We start from the raw sequence: 19,527 nt of genomic DNA, 5'->3' as shown, positions 1-19,527 counted from the left end.
TTGGAGAAAACTCTCCTGAGTTTTTCTGATACACCGGCTACATAGGGGATGACAATGTTGTTGCGTCTGTCTTTCTTATCCTCCCTCGCTGGTGTCTGATCTTCTTTTCTGTGCCTCTTTGCTGACTTTAAGAACGCCCATTTAGGATAGCTGCACGTTTTGAGTGCTTCCTTTACACACCCGATCAGATTTGCACACTGTTAGACCTCTGCCTCACCACTACATATTTCAAATACAACAAAGACTTTTACAGACAAAAACATGGCTGTGCCATGGGCTCCCCCGTGTCACCTATTGTAGCAACCTTTACATGGAGGAAGTGGAAAGGAAGGCTCTTGGCTCTCAACATCGAGAATGGCAACCTCAACATCGAAGTTTACTGGAAGCCCACACACACGGACCAGTACCTCCTCTTTGACTCCCATCACCCTCTGGAACACAAACTTGGAGTAATCAGGACCCTACACCACCGAGCAGAACATGTTCCCTCTAAGCCTGAAGGAAAAAAGAAGGAACACACACATGTAAAGGAAGCACTCAAAACGTGCGGCTATCCTAAATGGGCGTTCTGAAAGTCAGCAAAGAGGCACAGAAAAGAAGACCAGACACCAGCGAGGGAGGATAAGAAAGACAGACGCAACAACATTGTCATCCCCTATGTAGCCGGTGTATCAGAAAAACTAAGGAGAGTTTTCTCCAAGCATGACATCCCGGTACATTTCAGACCCAGCAACATGCTCAGACACAAACTGGTTCACCTGAAAGACAAAACGCCAAAACACAGACTTAACAATGTGGTGTATGCTGTACAGTGCAGCGAGGAATGCTCAGACCTCTACATTGGAGAGACCAAACAACCACTTCACAAGCGCATGGCACAACACAGAAGAGCCACCTCCACAGGACAAGACTCAGCAGTCCATCTGCATCTTAAGGATAAAGGTCACTCTTTCGAGGATGCCAATGTTCACATTTTGGACAGAGAGGACAGATGGTTTGAAAGAGGAGTGAAAGAAGCCATCTATGTCCACTGTGAGCGACCATCTTTGAACAGAGGCGGGGGTTTACGACACCAACTCTCTGCCATCTATAATCCAGTTTTGAGATCCCTTCCCAGACGCCTTAATCCCCACTCACATCCTGGGCCATCTGACCTCAGGAATTCGCATGATAAGGTGGGGCCAGCTTTCACAATGAACTCACCCGAAACTCTGGCTGATTGGGACCCACACCCAGTTTCACACCTTGGCTCAGGCGATTAGAGGATCATCAGGGGGTCCTTTTGTCCCTCTGTGGGGGTTTACTCCCACTAGGTTTATATCTGAGACTCTCCACCATTTGACCTTAGAACTGAAGAAGCTTCTCGGATGAGAGGTGAAACGTCTTCAAGCAACTTAAAGAAGTCCAGACGCTTTTCTTTACAAGCTCGTTTGACTACGATGACCTGGATGACTGAGAACCTTCACAGACATATAAATGGTAAATGGTAAATGGCCTGTATTTATATAGCGCTTTACTAGTCCCTAAGAACCCCAAAGCGCTTTACATATCCAGTCATCCACCCATTCACACACACATTCACACACTGGTGATGGCAAGCTACATTGTAGCCACAGCCACCCTGGGGCGCACTGACAGAGGCGAGGCTGCTGGACACTGGCGCCACCGGGCCCTCTGACCACCACCAGTAGGCAACGGGTGAAGTGTCTTGCCCATAGACACAACGACCGAGACTGTTCAAGCCGGGGCTCGAACCGGCAACCTTCCGATTACAAGGCGAACGTACAACATAACATATCTCATCCTTCCCTGGAGCACTATTACTGGTCCTGCCCAGAGCTCTTTTCAGTTCTCCAATAGATAAGGGACAACTCATTACATCTGCAGTACTGTCCTTCCTCCCTAAAGCTTCAAGATTTCTTTCTTTAGTCCTCTCTCTTCCTCGTTTACTTTCATCTGACAAATTTCTCCCACTATTTATATCCACAAAAGTACTTGCCAATAAATCTGCTTTTTCCCCATCAGTTACAGCTGCTCGATTATTCTTATCAAGAACTGGATAACTCTCCAAGTCTCTTCTTTCTCCCTGATCATCCCCCACACTTCCCCTTTTTGAGTATTACTACCAATTGTATTACATAAATCTCTCCAGTATGTTCTCTTTGTTCTTCTGATTGTACTCCTGACTTTTGCCTGCGCTTTTTTGTAGTCAATTAAGTGTTGAAAATTATGAGACCATTTAACCAACTTAAATGCTCTAATTTTTTTCTCTAACTACTAACTGACATTCGTCATTCCACCATGGGACTGCTCTCCTCATACCTTTCCCTGTTGTCTTTGGAATAGCCTCATCAGCAGAGCTTAGAATACTTTGACTGATTTCTTGAGTCATACTTTCAACACTCACATTATCTTGAACTTGTAAAAACTTCCCCTCACAAACCCTACTAAGCTTCCCCCATTCCGCCTTCCCAAACACCCACTTCCCTCCTAATGTTTCAGGTACCTGTATTTGACCAACCATTATTTCACTCACAACCAGATAATGATCACTACCAAATGACTTACCAGAGCTAATATCAAACCGTGTCGTCTTCCCAGTATTCAAACATACCAGATTTTCATTGTCAAGAAATTCCTCTAACACTTCCCCATTGTAGTCTGTTTTCTCACTCCCCCATAACAAATGGTGTGCATTAAAATCCCCACACCAGATAATATTTCCTTTCATGTCCATTTCCCCCAGTTTATTCAACTCTAACTTTTTTACAAGGATTATAAAAATTAACAACCATGATCACCTTCCCTCCTATCCAAACCTTAATCACTACATACTCCAAATCCCCTTCCCTCTCACCTATCTTCAATGGAATACCTTCCTTAATCAACGCAAGGCACCCACCACCATTTCCTTCTTCCCTATCATATCTAACAGCAACATATCCATACACTCTAAAATCCAAAAAAGCTTCAACCATGTTTCCTGAATACAAATTATGTCAGGTTTTTCTGTCTGCTCGTATAGAAACTGTTTAAAATCTTGACCATTTGACAAGAGACTCCTGGCATTCCACTGTAAGATTAATATGGTTATAAGAACTAACCACCACATTATCCCTCTTGACTCGCCTGACTGCTTGTTCCACCTCTTATGTCCTCCCACCTGATATTCTTCATGTCTAAACTATGACATGCTGCCTTCACAATAATCTGGATTCTCTCCGTCTTGGACTTCACATCTGAGGTTGCATTTATTACTCCCGCAATGAATGTCACCATCTTCTTCTTCTCTTCTTCTATTTTCCTTTCAACTATTTCCATAACCTTCACCATTACTTTTTTCTCCTCTACCCGGTGTTTCCCAATCTGTCTGTCTTGCTCCACCATTTTACACGCCTCTGCATATGTCACTCTCTGCAGTACTCTTGTTTTTTGAATAACTGTCTGCTGCCTCAACACTTCACATCCCCAAAAAACAACACTGTGCTCTCCTCCACAATTACAGCACTTAGGTTTTACTCCCACACCACACTTCCCATACTCATGATCCTCAGAACATTGAACATCTTCTCTTCCCTTTACACACTTTGGCAATATGTCCAAATTCTTGGCACCTGAAACACCTCATTGGTTTAGGCACAAACTCCCTCACACTGAATCTTATTAATCCAAAGAAGATCTCTTGTGGTACCTCTTTTGTGTCAAATTCCACCACCACAGTTTCTGTTTCTACTCTCTCTGGACCTCTTGTCATTCTCCTTGCTCCTTTAACTTCTCCAGTTCTTAGTTTTAAATTCTCCACCAGTTCTTTCATATTTACATTTAACGGCAGCCCACAATAACTCCTTTAGTTCCACTAGTGCTCCTTTCCCCTACTCTTGCAGTATTCGTCACTTTGACTTTGCACACCTCCACAAGTTTCCTTGCTTTTTCCACCTGTACCTCTGTGTTACAACCCACCAGTAAATTTCCATCTCTGAGTATCTTAGCATACTTGATTTCCCCAACTTGTGCCTTAAGTGCTCTTGTTAGCTCAAGTGGATCTAGTTTCTTTACACCCTCTTCCTCACACCTGACAATTACATTCATACTCGAACTCGTTCCCTCTTCATTACCTCCCCTTCAGTCCCTCCCGTTCCGTCCCCTTTCCAACCTTTTCCCACTCATTCTCTTCACCCTGACCGCCAATCTCTTCATCTTCACTACCATCCATACTATTCCACTCACTCCTTCTGCCCTCCATCAGTGCCAACCCTGGTCTATGAGAAGAAGTCTGCAGGAGACCGTTACCGGACCTGTACAGGCCTTCGGCCGACTCGCCTACTTACCTCACTCACACACCAAACCACCAACCAAACACACCTTATACAAAAATCCACACTAACTATAACAGCAACGCTGCACAATTCCACTCTCACAAACCGGAGCCTGACTCTAGCTCGTAACCCGTTGCCCTCCAAACTTGTCACTTTTCATTGTTACACATCATTTAATTTATAGACATGGTTTGATGTCTTTGCACGCATGCTTGGATGGGTTGTTACCAACGTCTGGTGAGCATTTCACATCAGTAGCACCTTATACTTTTACCTCATCAGTGGTCTTTTCCCCTAAACCTGTGGAGCCCAAACAGAACGAGACTGTACCTTTGTACCAGCAGAACAGTCATATGCAGTACCAAATGCTGCAGTCTTTCCTCGGGAAACTGAAATATATTTACTTTAAAAATTGGTGACGTATTAAAGATTTATTTTACACACTGTGTTTATTTTAATGAATTCTATTCTATTTGTTATTTTCATGGAAAAGGTGGACCTCTTCTGGCTCCCTCCCTGAGCTTTTCCTGGTTTCTGTGTTGTAGGCTCCTCTAAGCATCATCGCTGTTTCAAGCCTGCAGTTTCAGATGATTCGGATTCATTAACCTACACACAGCGCTAAGAACAAAACTGATTATGTGTATAATTCTGTGTGCACTTTAGTTTGCACAGTCTGAGAGCGTTTGGTGTTGGTGAATAAAGGCCTCTGAAAGTGTCAGGAAATATGTGCCTTCCTGTGACTGCAGAGAGGAGGGGCTACACTGCACATAAGAGGTAGCTTTGAAAAGCTTTAGGACTTCCAGATCAGACTCCACTTCACAGCTGACAGAGCAGGAACAGAAAAACAAGGTGAGTGTTGGTCCACATTCTTCGACCTGGTGATATACTTCATGTTCTAACAGTATTTGTATTGAATAGACCTGTTTGTTCAGACTGATAGTAGAGTAAAATATTCAGATAGAACAAATGCCTGACAGATATGTATGGGAGCAGTGGTGACACAGGGGTGAAAGAGTCCTGTGACCACCCACTGTGGCAGCACACGTAACACTTACTGCTGGTCTTTATGCCACAGCTCACGGTGTAAGGCACATATATGCTTGCAAACTTCCATATTTTAAAGCTTGGTGCAAGGGGAAAAAAATCATGAATATAGAAAATTAATTGACAGTAAATTAGTAATATTACTGAAGAAAAGCACCACAATAAGTCTGCAGCTCCTGCAGGACGCCCAGGGAGCCTCCTCTTCCCTTTATTTTGTTCCTTTTTGTGTGGAATGTGATTATATCCTCTTAAAGTGCATAAGTTCAGGGCAGAAGTTTAAAAGGCAATTCCTACAATTGTTGAAGTGCCACAATAGTCCAATCAGTTACTGCCAGCATTCCTCCAACGTAAATGTGATAAGAATAAAGGAGGAAATAAAAGGCATTAAAGAAGGACACATGCAGATCTAAGACAGCACAGCTTCTGTCGTGAATGACAGTAACGATGGGGAGAAAGAGACTGACACTTTTAAATGTGATCAATTAGAACAACCAAAACACGTTTTATGTGGTAACATATATTTGAAGTCTTTGCTTCCATTTCTCATCAATTTAACCTCTTTGGAAACCCAAACATGTACAGTGAGGGAGTTTCAGACCCAGGTTTTAGTCAGGGGTGGGACTGAACTCACATGTACGCCTCAATCATTCACTTTACTGCAGTCTCACATTCACTAGCTGGGACCACATCCTCTGTAACGATGGGTGATGAGGGATGAGGAAGTGTGAACTGGTGCTCCGGTTTGGGGAAGGCAAAAATGACCTCATATTGAACACCTGTAAGTTAAAGGAAATGAGATTTCCAAAGTTTCTGGCCTCCCCTCCAGCCTGTGAACGCTTGTGGGGTGGACATAGGGTTGATATCAAAATCTAAATATCTAGGTTTATAACCAGATAACAAACTAGACTGCCAAATCACCTTTTCTTTTTTGTTAAGGGAACTAAGATCCATTGATATCTGCAGTAAAATGCTGCAGATGTTCTATAAGTCTGTGGCAGCAGGTGTGCTGTTCTGTGCTGCAGTCTGCTGGCAAGGAATCATCAGAAACAAGGATGAAAGGAGACAAACTAGTGAGGAAAGTGTTGGGATTCAGAGATTCTTTTATTGCTACCATATAATCTGCCTTATGAAGAATGTATTAATAACATGTTTTACAGTATCATTTATCAGTAATATTTCCTGCAGGGTTTATATTGCATTGAATATGTCTGTCATCACATTGACCTTTCTATTTTTATAGGTTGAGTTCATTTTATACACAATGCATGAATGTGCTTGGTTAGAGTTGATGTTCCATTCTAGAAGGTTTTAAGCTTCACTGGTGAGAGTGTCCAGATGATACATGCTGAGGGGAGATGAGAACATAGCAGGTTAATTGCATGCACGCTTACGATACACATATTAATCTAGTAGCAGGTCTGAGCAAAGGCCTAAGCATCTTCTGCTTCAGTTTGAGACTGGCTGCAAAGTACTCTACTTAGTGATTAATGACGAGGGTCCATTATTAGCTCTTAGAGATGCTGAGACCTGAAGTTATTACCATAAAAGGCAAGTAATGTAGAAAGGAGAAGTTATATGTCAGTGTAAGGTTATATGTACGTGATGTACCCTTGTCTGCACGGGTTGAACTTTTGTCCGTCTGTCACCATGTATTTTTGAACTGTATTCAATTCAATTCAATTCAATTCAATTTTATTTATATAGCGCCAAATCACAACAAAAGTCGCCTCAAGGCTGTATTGACGTAGGTGTGATATTTTATCCTATAAAACCAGAACCCAATGTATTCTTGTCAGAGCAAAACAATCCGTATGCTGACGGTTGGTTGTTCTCCTGTGATAATAAAACTCATCGTTTGATTGCACTTTTCCGGAGCCTCCGTAGTTTGTTGTCTGGTCTAAAGTTGATCGATCTCGCAGCAAAAGCTGGCTCTGTAATTAAAGCCAGACTGGACAAGCTGGGAGATGTGATGGAAAGATGCAAACTAAAGATGTTAGAAGCTTGAACAACTTTGATCACCCACTTTATAACATCTTTATGGAACAACATTAGTATTGGTAGACTCCTCTCTCTGTTTTAACGTGTGTGGGGGTTACTTTATGAGATTAAAATAAGGCATATTTGTTTCTTCCAGTCTGCTCTGTGATGTAATTTTCTAATGTGGAGTATGTGATTTTTGCTTTTTTTGTTCCTCCAGTACAAATGTCAGATTAAAGAGTTCTGTGATTTAAATCATTTTTCTGTGGCCATGATTGGAGGACTGAGAAGGAACTGTTACACTGAGGGAGGGGTTTCACTTTGATGGCTGCTATGTGATTCATCCAGCATTTGTGGTCATCTCCTTCTGTCTTAGGCAGCGCTGCGCGCTGAGGGTGAATGACCCTGAGGGCCTAGAAGTAAGAAGTTCACTCTGACCTGCAGAACCATTAGCTTTTTCAAAGAATGAAAGCATTAGAGATGGGTTTAATCCAGCCTTGTTTGTGCTCTGATGTCTTAGAGAAGGCACGGATAACTTTGAAGTTTTAGGGTTCTGTTAATACATAAAAACTAAACTGATGCTAATGGTGTGAATCCTGTAGATATTCTTCTTCTGCTTCACACTCAGTGCTTCTAGTTTCTCAAACGGAGCAAGAAAAGTGCAGAGTAACCCATGTACAGGCTAAAGAGCCTGACACATTTCTGCACTTTTATTAGTGTGTATGTCGAGCAGCCAACATGCTTCTAAGGAACCTTATCAGTTGGTGGTTAGGCCAACTCTGTATAACATCCTGTATTTAAACATCCTGTTGTAACCCTTCATTTCACACTTTTCACTGAAGCATTTTTAAGTGCTTGTTGGCTTAATTTTTCTTTTACAAAAGTATATAATTACAAACATAGTCAATTTAAACAATCTTGAATTAGTTTAGGGGTTAGTCATGGCATTACACTAAATTATCCAGGTATCTGGATTTTTTTCTTTGCATGGAGTTTCTTTCCTTCTGTGCCTTGTAGTTAGTCGTTTTTTAACCGCAAACCTTTTTTTTTCTTTTTTTGCAAGACAGCAAGGCAATGATCCAACACACACCGGCAAGTCCACTTATAAATGGCTCCAAAAACAAAAAGAGAAACAAGTGCTGCATTTGCTATATAAGTCATTTATATTTAGCAATTTCTATCATTTTTAAGGATAAAAAAAAAATGTCACGCTGTTGACGTAGAAGTCCCAAAAACACAAAAACACGTATCAAATACGACACGCTTTTCTTTAAAGGGTTAATCACAGCTGGAATTAACTGATAAGACCCCGAAATTCTCACACCCACACAGGTTTCGCCTTTAAATCAGCAAAATCAGCTTTCTTAACTCATGATATCAGCGATACCTAGGAACAGCCCTGGTGTGTTTCTGTGTTTTGTTTCTTTTCAAATTGAGTTGTCTATGAATGAATTAAAACACTTGTAATTACCGTGAGCATTGATAAACCAGAAAATTGTTGTTTTTACAGTTCTGACACCTGTTGAATCTTCATATGATAAAAGATGGCGACACATAAAGAAGTCCTTCTGCAGACCTTGGAGGACTTGGGAGGTGATGACTTCAAAAAATTCAAGTGGATACTGTGTCAGAAGGGGGCCATGGAAGGTTTCCCATCAATCCCAACAAGTCGGCTGGAGAACGCAGACAGGCTGGACACAGTCGATCAAATGTTCCAGACCTACTCAACCAATACCGTTAAAGTTACTAAAATGGCTTTGGTGAAGATTGACAAAAATGATCTGCTGAAAAATTTGAAAGACATAACCTCAGAACCCACAGGTAAATCAGGGAAGGATTAATAAGTGGGATATTACAAAGTTATTAAGAAAGAAAGCAATAAAAACATTGATTAGGTCACGTGATTCATATGTCATAACCATCCATAGCATTGATAGACACGCTGGTCCAGCCAAACACCAGAAATGAAATTACTGTCATGTTTATTGATGAGTTAGTCATGACCTTGAATCTATTTGTTCTTGTTTTCTATATGAGTTAATGCACAAGTGCAAGTTTGCAAGTTTGAATCACTGCCTTTTTAAACATGATTGTATTCTTTTTAAATATATTAATTAAATATATATTGCTTGATTAGGTTAAACTAATTGGGAGGGTGGTTTAGATGTCATTTAAAACTGTATAAAACCTACTAACAACATATGATTTTAAAATAGAGGATTTCCTAGTCAACAATACCCAGACCTCCCTCTCCCCAGCCATCACCTCCAGCTTAGTGAAGAGATGAAATCTCCACAGCATGTCCTGGGTCTGCTCCAGGCCTCATTCCTGTGGAACATGCCTGAGAGGCAGAGGCCAGTTGTCATGAACCGAAGTTCCATGCGCAAGCTGGACCCAGAAGCAGAACACACACACCAGGGTAGGAGGGAATAAAGAAAGCAAATTCAGATAAAACTGAGGTTATTGTACTCGGCCCTGAAAATCTTAGAAATATGGTATCTAATCAGATTCTTACTCTGGATGGCATTACCTTGGCCTCCAGTAACGCGGTGAGGAACCTTGGAGTCATTTTTGACCAGGACATGTCCTTCAACGCACATATTAAACAAATATGTAAGACTGCTTTCTTCCATTTGCGCAACATCTCTAAAATTAGAAATATCCTGTCTCAGAGTGACGCTGAAAAACTAGTTCATGCATTTATTACTTCCAGGCTGGACTACTGTAATTCATTATTATCAGGATGTCCAAAAAACTCACTGAAAAGCCTTCAGCTAATCCAAAATGCTGCAGCAAGAGTCCTGACAGGGACTAGAAAGAGAGAGCATATTTCTCCTGTTTTGGCTTCCCTTCATTGGCTTCCTGTTAAATCCAGAATTGAATTCAAAATCCTGCTCCTCACATACAAGGTCTTAAATAATCAGGCCCCATCTTATCTTAATGACCTTGTAGTACCATATCACCCTATTAGAGCGCTCCGCTCTCGCTCTGCAGGCCTACTTGTTGTTCCTAGAGTATTTAAAAGTAGAATGGGAGGGAGAGCCTTCAGTTTTCAGGCCCCTCTTCTGTGGAACCAGCTTCCAGTTTGGATTCGGGAGACAGACACTATCTCTACTTTTAAGATTAGGCTTAAAACTTTCCTTTTTTCTAAAGCATATAGTTAGGGCTGGACCAGGTGACCCTGAATCCTCCCTTTGTTATGCTGCAATAGATGTAGGCTGCCGGGGGATTCCCATGATGCATTGAGTTTTTCCTTTCCAGTCACCTTTCTCACTCACTATGTATTAATAGACCTCTCTGCATTGAATCATATCTGTTATTAACCTCTGTCTCTCTTCCACAGCATGTCTTTATCCTGTCTTCCTTCTCTCACCCCAACCGGTCGCAGCAGATGGCCGCCCCTCCCTGAGCCTGGTTCTGCCGGAGGTTTCTTCCTGTTAAAAGGGAGTTTTTCCTTCCCACTGTCGCCAAAGTGCTTGCTCATAGGGGGTCATATGATTGTTGGGTTTTTCTCTGTATCTATGAAGCGCCTTGAGGCGACTTTTGTTGTGATTTGGCGCTATATAAATAAAATTGAATTGAATTGAATTGAAATTTATTATAACTAAAGGTGTCCCGTGAGGGTAGCCGAAAAAACAACGTATGGAACCAGAAGAAACCGAGGGACTGGGGAGGTGAACTGCGCAGGGAATGCCGAGAGCGGGGCTGTGAGAAGCTGCAAAACAAAAGAGAAACAGATTACTGGGGTGCGGAAAAAAGGCAGCATACGAGGGAAGGTGGAGTATGCGTCTTATGGAGGTAGCCGGGCTGAGTGAACCAGAGGGGGGGGGGGGGGGAGGGGGGGGGGGGCTCCAAAAGGGTCGAGACGGCGAGGCTGATAGTGCTTCCGAATCTCAGGCGGACAGGTGGACAGGCAGGAAGCTCGCAAAAACGCCAAGTTGTGATCTGAGTACACAGGGTAAAACAGAGTCAGTTCCAATGGACAATTTGTCATAAGGGTTTTTCCCGCAGGTGTACGTTACCGCTGAGAGGCGACTACGGACTGGCGTGGAGCAGCAGGTAGGGCAGGATTAAATAGTCCACCTGGTGATCGCCTGGGATGGGATGCAGGTGTGGGGTTAGCAGCCACGCCCGTGGGCATCCCAACAGCACCCCGGACGCCGGGCCGCGGCCCATGACACCAGTCACCTTTCTGAGAAAGCTTATTTCTCTCTGATGGACTGGTACAATGTCCGCATCAATCACTACTTGTTATTAATCTCTTCAATCTGTCATTGAAGAGAATGGCAACCTCAACATCGAAGTTTACCGGAAGCCCACACACATGAGCCAAATGTACCTTTAAACGTGCACCAACACTGGAATTACTGGATTCGACAGAGAAGGGCTCAAACCGTGGAAGAGAGGCTGGGGGTTTTCCCCCACCTGGTTTGACCACAATAGGTGTCACTGTCCCCTCCTCAGCACAATCCTCAGGCTGATCAGAGGTTTCAAAGACCGACGCTGCATCCCTAGTGTCCGCGTCCAAAGGGAACACACCTTTCCCAACCAACCCACTGACCACAAGAGACTTTAACTCGCTCTTCTTCATGGTCTTAGCCACAGGGATTTCATAATGCGCGGCAACAGCACATAAATCCTCCTTCCTACATGCATCAAGCTGGTCTAATGAAGGCTTAGCTATAAAATCACCCAGGCTAAACTGTGCCATATTCAAAATTTATCCCGGACGAGCCCCCACTTACTTCAAATACAACGAAGGCTTCTACAGACAAAAACATGGCTGTGCCATGGGCTCCCCTGTGTCACCTATTGTAGCCAACCTTTACATGGAGGAAGTGGAAAGGAAGGCTCTTGGCTCTTTCAAAGGAAGAGTACCCAGCCACTGGTACAGATATGTGGACGACACCTGGGTCAAAATCAAGACACAAGAAGTGGAATCCTTCACTGCGCACATTAACGCTGTGGATAAAAACATCAAGTTCACCAGGGAAGACACAAAGGATAACTGTTTGCCTTTCCTGGACTGTGCTGTGGACATTGAAGAGAATGGCAACCTCAACATCAAAGTTTACCGGAAGCCCACACACACGGACCAGTACCTCCTCTGTGGTCATGAAGTCATTTGAGCGCCTGGTTCTCTCCTACCTCAAGACCCTCATGGCCCCCCTCCTGGACCCCCTGCAGTTTGCATACAGAGCCAACAGGTCTGTAGATGACGCCATCAACATGGCCCTACACTTCATCCTGCAGCATCTGGACTCCCCAGGAACCTACGCCAGGATCCTGTTTGTGGACTTCAGCTCTGCCTTCAACACCATCCTTCCAGACCATCTCCAAGGCAAGCTTTCCCAGATGAATGTGCCCGATCCAATCTGCCGGTGGATCACTGACTTCCTGACGGACAGGAAGCAGCATGTGAGGCTGGGAAAGAATGTCTCGGACTCTCGGACCATCAGCACCGGCTCCCCTCAGGGCTGTGTTCTTTCTCCTCTGCTCTTCTCCCTGTACACCAACTGCTGCACCTCCACCCACCAGTCTGTCAAGCTAATCAAGTTTGCAGATGACACCACCCTTATTGGGCTCATCTCGGACGGGGATGAGTCTGCCTACAGGATGGAGGTTGAACGTCTGGTGTCTTGGTGCAGCCACAACAACCTGGTGCTGAATGCCCAGAAGACAGTGGAGATTATTGTGGACTTCAGGAAGCACACAGCCCCACTCCCCCCCATCATCCTGACTGACACCCCCATCACCTCTGTGGACTCATTCCGCTTCCTGGGTACCACGATCACTCAGGACCTGAAGTGGGAGCCCACCATCATCTCCGTCATCAAGAAAGCCCAGCAGAGGATGTACTTCCTGAGGCAGCTGAAGAAATTCAACCTGCCAACACGGACGATGATGCAATTCTACACCGCAATCATCGAGTCCATCCTCACCTCCTCCATCACCGTGTGGTACGCTGGAGCCACTATCAGGGACAAACAGAGACTGCAGCGTGTTGTGCGCTCTGCTGAGAAGGTGATTGGCTGTAGACTCCCATCTCTGCAGGACCTGTACACCTCCAGGACACTGCGGCGTGCAGCTTGGATCTCAGCTGACCCTTCTCACCCTGGATACAGTCTGTTTGACCTGCTCCCCTCAGGCAGGAGGCTCCGGTCCATTCGCACCAGAACCTCTCGCCATAAGAACAGTTTCTTCCCCTCTGCTGTTGGACACATGAACAATAAACGTACGACTGTTCCCACCACTAACACATGACCCTACGCTGTGTTCACTGCATCATTCCATGTTTTGGCACTGATCACCACCTGCACTCATGTATATATCTTTCTACGTAGCACTTTTAATTCTTATTCTCATGTATATATCTCATGTATATCTCATGCATATATCTTTCTACGTAGCACTTTTAATTCTTATTCTTACTTTTATTTTTTCATGTCTATTTAAGCGCAATTTATGACAGTATGTTTGCACTGAAGCACCGCAGCAATTTCCTAATGTTGTAAACCTGCTCAACATTTGGCAATAAAACCCATTCTGATTCTGATTCTGATTCTGATTGACGCCCATCACCCTCTGGAACACAAACTTGAAGTAATTAGGACCCTACACCACCGGGCAGAACATGTTTCCTCTAAGCCTGAAGGAAAAAAGAAGGAACACACGCATGTAAAGGAAGCACTCAAAACGTGCGGCTATCCTAAATGGGCGTTTATAAAGTCAGCAAAGAGGCACAGAAAAGAAGATCAGACACCAGCGAGGGAGGATAAGAAAGACAGACGCAACAACATTGTCATCCCCTATGTAGCCGGTGTATCAGAAAAACTCAGGAGAGTTTTCTCCAAGCATGCCATCCCGGTGCATTTCAGACCCAGCAACACGCTCAGACAAAAACTGGTTCACCCGAAAGACAAAACTCCAAAACACAGACTTAACAATGTGGTGTATGCTGTACAGTGCAGCGAGGAATGCCCAGACCTCTACATTGGAGAGACCAAACAGCCACTTCACAAGCGTATGGCACAACATGGAAGAGCCACCTCCACAGGACAAGACTCAGCAGTCCATCTGCATCTTAAGGATAAAGGACACTCTTTCGAGGATGCCAATGTTCACATTTTGGACAGAGAGGACAGATGGTTTGAAAGAGGAGTGAAAGAAGCCATCTATGTCCACTGTGAGCAACCATCTTTGAAGAGAGGCGGTGGTTTACGACACCAACTCTGTACAGTATCTACTCATTTGATTTGAGATATTAGGTAGACAGGCATGCTCTTTAGAGGTTTTTAAAACTAAGCTGAAGACATATTTGTTCACCCTATCTTACATGTCTTGATTCTATGCCTTCTAGTTTTTAAATTCTTACTGTTTTTAACTTGTATTGTGTTTTTTACTTGTATTGATATGTATCGCTTTTATTTATTTATCTTTTTAGTTTCAAATAGCTGTACAGCACTTTGTTTGAAAGCGCTGTATAAATAAAGTTAGTATTATTATTTAATATTTTTTTCTTCTTTCAGAGATTCAGAGATTATGTCAGCACAAGTTCAAGTCAAATCTGAAGAAGAGGTTACAGTGTGTGTTTGAGGGGATTGCTAAAGCAGGAAACAAAACAATTCTGAATCAGATCTACACAGAGCTCTACATCATAGAGGGAGGGACTGCAGAGGTCAGTAATAAACATGAAGTCACTCAGATTGAAACAGCATCCAGGAAACTAGACAGACCAGAAGCAACAATTAGACAGGAAGCCATCTTTAGAGCCTCACCTGGAAGAGATGAACCAATCAGAACAGTGCTGACAATGGGAGTGGCTGGCATTGGGAAAACAGTCTTAGCACACAAGTTCACTCTGGACTGGGCTGAAGGAAAAACAAACCAGGACATCCAGTTCATGTTTCCATTCACTTTCAGAGAGTTGAATGTGCTGAAAGAGGAAAAGTTCAGCTTGGTGGAACTTGTTCATCACTTCTTTACTGAAACCAAAGAAGCAGGAATCTGCAGCTTTGAAGACTTCAAGGTTGTGTTCATCTTTGATGGTCTGGATGAGTGTCGACTTCCTCTGGACTTCAACAAAACTAAAATCCTGACTGATGTTACTGAGTCCACCTCAGTGAATGTGCTACTGACCAACCTCATCAGGGGGAAATTGCTTCCCTCTGCTCACCTATGGATAACCACAAGACCTGCAGCAGCCAATCAGATCCCTTCTGACTGTGTTTGTATGGTGACAGAGATCAGAGGGTTTACTGACCCACAAAAGGAGGAGTACTTCAGGAAGAGATTCAGAGATAGGGAGCAGGCTGGCAGGATCATCTCCCACATTGAGACAACACAAAGCCTCCACACAATGTGCCACATCCCAGTCTTCTGCTGGATCACTGCTGCAGTTCTGGAGAATTTCCTGAAAACCAGTGAGGGTAGAGATTTACCCAAGACTTTAACTGATATGTACAGCCACTTCCTGGTGCTACAAGCCAAAGGGAAGAAGGGCAAGTCTAATGGCGGAGCTGACAGAGATTCATGGTGGAGTCCCGAAATCAAGAAGATGATTGAGTATCTGGGAAAACTTGCCTTTGATCAGCTTCAGAAAGGAAACCTGATCTTCTATGAATCAGACCTGACAGAGTGTGGCATCGATATCAGTGATGCTTCAGTGTACTCAGGAATGTTCTCACACATATTTAAAGAGGAGAGAGGACTGTACCAGGACAAGGTGTTCTTCTTCACCCATCTGAGTGTTCAGGAGTTTCTGGCTGCTCTTTATGTCCATCTGACCTTCATCAACTCTGGAGTCAACCTGCTTAAAGAAAAAACATATCAGTTGTCTAAAGTTTTCAGAAACAAACATACAGTTAAACAGTTTTACAAGAGTGCTGTGAAGAAGGCCTTACAGAGTCCAAATGGACACCTGGACTTGTTCCTCCGTTTCCTCCTGGGTCTTTCAATGCTGAACAATGAGAGTCCCTCACAAGGCCTGCTGACACAGATAGGAAGTATCTCACAGAATAATCAGGAAATAGTCCAGTACATCAAGAAGAAGATCAATGAGAACCTGTCTGCAGAGAAATGCATCAATCTGTTCCACTGTCTGAACGAACTCAGTGATTGTTCTCTAGTGGAGGAGATCCAACAGTCCCTGAGATCAGGAAGTCTCTCCACAAATAAACTGTCTCCTGCTCAGTGGTCAGCTCTGGTCTTCATCTTACTGTCATCAGAAAAAGATCTGAATGAGTTTGACCTGAAAAAATACTCTGACTCAAATTCAGAGGAGGCTCTTCTGAGGCTGCTTCCAGTTGCCAAAGCCTCCAAGAAAGTGCTGTAGGTGGAGTTATTAATAATTTATTTAAGTTTAAGTTAAGTTCCTAAAAAGTAAGAATTATTTCTAAGTCTGTGTATATTATTGCTTTTCTTTCTTAGGCTGAGGGGTTGTAACCTCTCAGAGAGAAGCTGTGAAGCTCTAGCCACAATCCTCAGCTCCCCATCCAGTAATGTAAAAGAGCTTGACCTGAGTGAAACCAGTTTGCCAGATTCAGGGATGAAGCTACTTTCCTCTGGACTGATGAGTACACACTGTACTTTAGGCAGTCTCAGGTAAGATCTTAAACACTGCAGATTTGTGTAATTTCTTTCATGTCATCTTTCTTGCTCAATGTCAAGGACACCATCATGACATCATAAATTTTAGTGTATAGTCCATATATATGTGTCCATACATGGATGTATCATGACAAACATTTGCAACAGATATTTTTTTTACTGCTCATCAGATGAATTTTTAAAATGAATAATTTATATCTAACAAATCATGTAATATTAAGCACACTCACAAAATGTGCACACAATTTAGACATCAGAAATCAGTACTTTTGATTTACCCAACACAGGGAGGGTTCATGTTAATGTCAGTGGAACTAAGTGTACTATTTTTCATTCAGTTTAAGGAGTTGCAATTTGTCAGAAATCAGCTGTAATTCTCTGGGCTCAGCTCTGAAGTCCAACTCCTCATATCTGAAAGAGCTGGAGCTGAGTTCCAATGACCTACGGGATTCAAGAGTGGAGAAACTCTGTGGTTTTCTGGAGAGTCAGAAATGCAGACTGGAGACTCTGAGGTCAGACACCTTGTTTTAGCTGAGCACTGAGATGAATATAATGTAACAATGCTTTACCTGATAGATGTCATCAGCAGTGTTGGTCAAGTTACTTGAAAAAAGTAATCAGTAACTAATTACTGATTACTTCCCCAAAAAAGTAATCCCATTACTTTACTGATTACTTATTTTCAAAAATAATTAATTACTTAGTTACTTAGAATTGGGCTGAAAGATCTATCGCTTTATCACCTCTTCAGGTTGTAAATCGTGTTTTTAAAAAGTAACTGCATAATCCATCATACAAAATGTAATCAAATGGAAAAGTCCCTTTTTAAAACTTGTTTTATCAGTTTTAATCTTTTAACTTTATGCATCAAGCAAAAATTAAATTATATGCAACAGAATTCACATTCTGAACTGGAATACATGTCTACAAATGGCTTTTATTAGAACTTCTACTGAATGTGGGGATGTGAAAATTATATTTTAGCATGATCATGTGTCCAAGTTCTCACCAAGTAAATTGCATGCCAGCAAACACCTACTCTGAGGAAACTCACTCTTTCAATTAGATGCAAGTAAAACACAGCAGAAAATAAATAAAATCAAAGACTAGCGGTCCTTTTGCTCTATTTTCACCTGTAAAGCAGGAGTGGGGTAGGCGGAGGTTTACCCTGGTGCAGGTGTGCCGCAGCGGTCAGTGGAAGAATCCACGAGTTTCTCTGTGAATTTCCCATTACGTCGTAGCTAGGGATGGGTATCGAAAACCGGTTCTTGTTGAGAACCGGTTCCCACTGTTTCAATTCCTTGGAATCGTTTGCCACTTTTAAAAACGATTCCCTTATCGATTCCAGTCGCCCCGAATGACGTCATCACGTTGAGTAGCGTCTTTTACCCAGTAGGAAACACGGCGCCTGAGCGGCACAAACGCTCAAAAGTTTGGTTACACTTTATGAGAAAGGATGACAACAGGGCAACGTGCAATACTTGCAAAGTAGAGATTTCATCAAAGGGAGGAAACACTACGAATATGAAAAAGCATTTGCTCAAAAAACACGCGATTGCTTTCAACGAATGTCGTGTTTTTGATCCGCTCCGGACTAGCGAAGCTCAACCCAGCAGCAGCGGTAGCGTTTCCACGTCCTCTCCCGTTAATACCGCAGGTAACTAATCAATTAGCATTGCATATTATGTTAGCGCGATTTACCTTATTACAAAACCTGCTATTACTGTGCGTTGCATTTAGATAACCATGATGAGAGAGACAGAGTCTGGCTGGCTCAGATGCTGGCAGTTCTCGCTGCAGTCTACCGGTAGCGTCTCCTTTCAGGCCAGAATAGACGAATGTCACCCAGCAGTGTCTAAGTTTGTGGTCAAAGGCTTGCACCCATTTGCCACAGCAGATGCCCCCGATTTCACTTTGGTAAGTGAATGTGTTTAATTGTAGGTGTAGCTGAGATATAATGTACGAATTGTGAATATTCTCAAAACTGTATTGTACATAGGTTATACTTTTTTATTGTGTGAACTTTATTTTTGTGGAACTAAGGTTCCGTGTGTTATTGTTGAAGTGGGACATTAATCAGTGTAACGCCACCTGCGGCCACATAGCGGGTGTGGGGTTTCCTAGCCAGAGCTGTACGGACTCCACACTGGGTGAGGAGAAGCCTGCTGCCGCTGTGTGACACTGATTTTGCTGCTGCACTCTGTTTTATAGGAATAAACCCTGTTTCCAGCCAGTCCGTGTCTGTTGTCACAACGCAGTCGACCATTTCACATCTGCTACATAGGCAGGGACATTACTGGATATTCTTGTGTAATTGCTACAGAATAAGTTATGTTAAACTTTGTTATTGCTACAGGAGAATATTTATTTTATTATTTTACATATACATTTTTTTCCTGGGGACCCTGTGACACCCCATTGAAGAGCCGTAGGCTGGATCTCTTAAGATCTCACTGTTGGGTTTGTAAGGCCATGTTACTCCTAAATTTCTATCTTGTTCAAAGAGAAGATATAAAACACAGTTCTAAGCTAATCGACTTTAGTGTTCTCCTTTTTAAAAAAAAAAGAATCGATAAGAGAA

The 19,527-nt window shown here is 43.0% G+C and overlaps 1 protein-coding gene across 1 annotated transcript in view; it reads left to right on the top strand.

Annotated features, from left to right (window-relative positions):
* The first annotated feature begins 5,125 nt into the window (after positions 1-5,125).
* Positions 5,126-19,527, top strand: part of LOC147321510 (NACHT, LRR and PYD domains-containing protein 3-like) — a 39,410-nt gene continuing 25,008 nt past the window's right edge. Inside the window, exons 1-5 of the mRNA XM_086305481.1 lie at positions 5,126-5,165; positions 8,848-9,158; positions 14,867-16,667; positions 16,767-16,940; positions 17,285-17,458. Coding sequence (XP_086161607.1) covers positions 8,882-9,158; positions 14,867-16,667; positions 16,767-16,940; positions 17,285-17,458 — 2,426 coding nt within the window. The 5' untranslated portion in view covers positions 5,126-5,165; positions 8,848-8,881. The remainder of the gene's footprint in view (positions 5,166-8,847; positions 9,159-14,866; positions 16,668-16,766; positions 16,941-17,284; positions 17,459-19,527) is intronic.

Source organism: Aulonocara sp. 'chitande type north' Nkhata Bay, linkage group LG9 (assembly GCF_057382095.1).
Source record: "Aulonocara sp. 'chitande type north' Nkhata Bay isolate Kocher_YH1m ecotype deep benthic linkage group LG9, A_spYH_male_GT1.1, whole genome shotgun sequence".
NCBI classification, from domain to species: domain Eukaryota; kingdom Metazoa; phylum Chordata; class Actinopteri; order Cichliformes; family Cichlidae; genus Aulonocara; species Aulonocara sp. 'chitande type north' Nkhata Bay.
The sequence above is the reverse complement of the archived record's forward strand: the minus strand, read 5'-3'. Positions and strand labels throughout refer to the sequence as shown.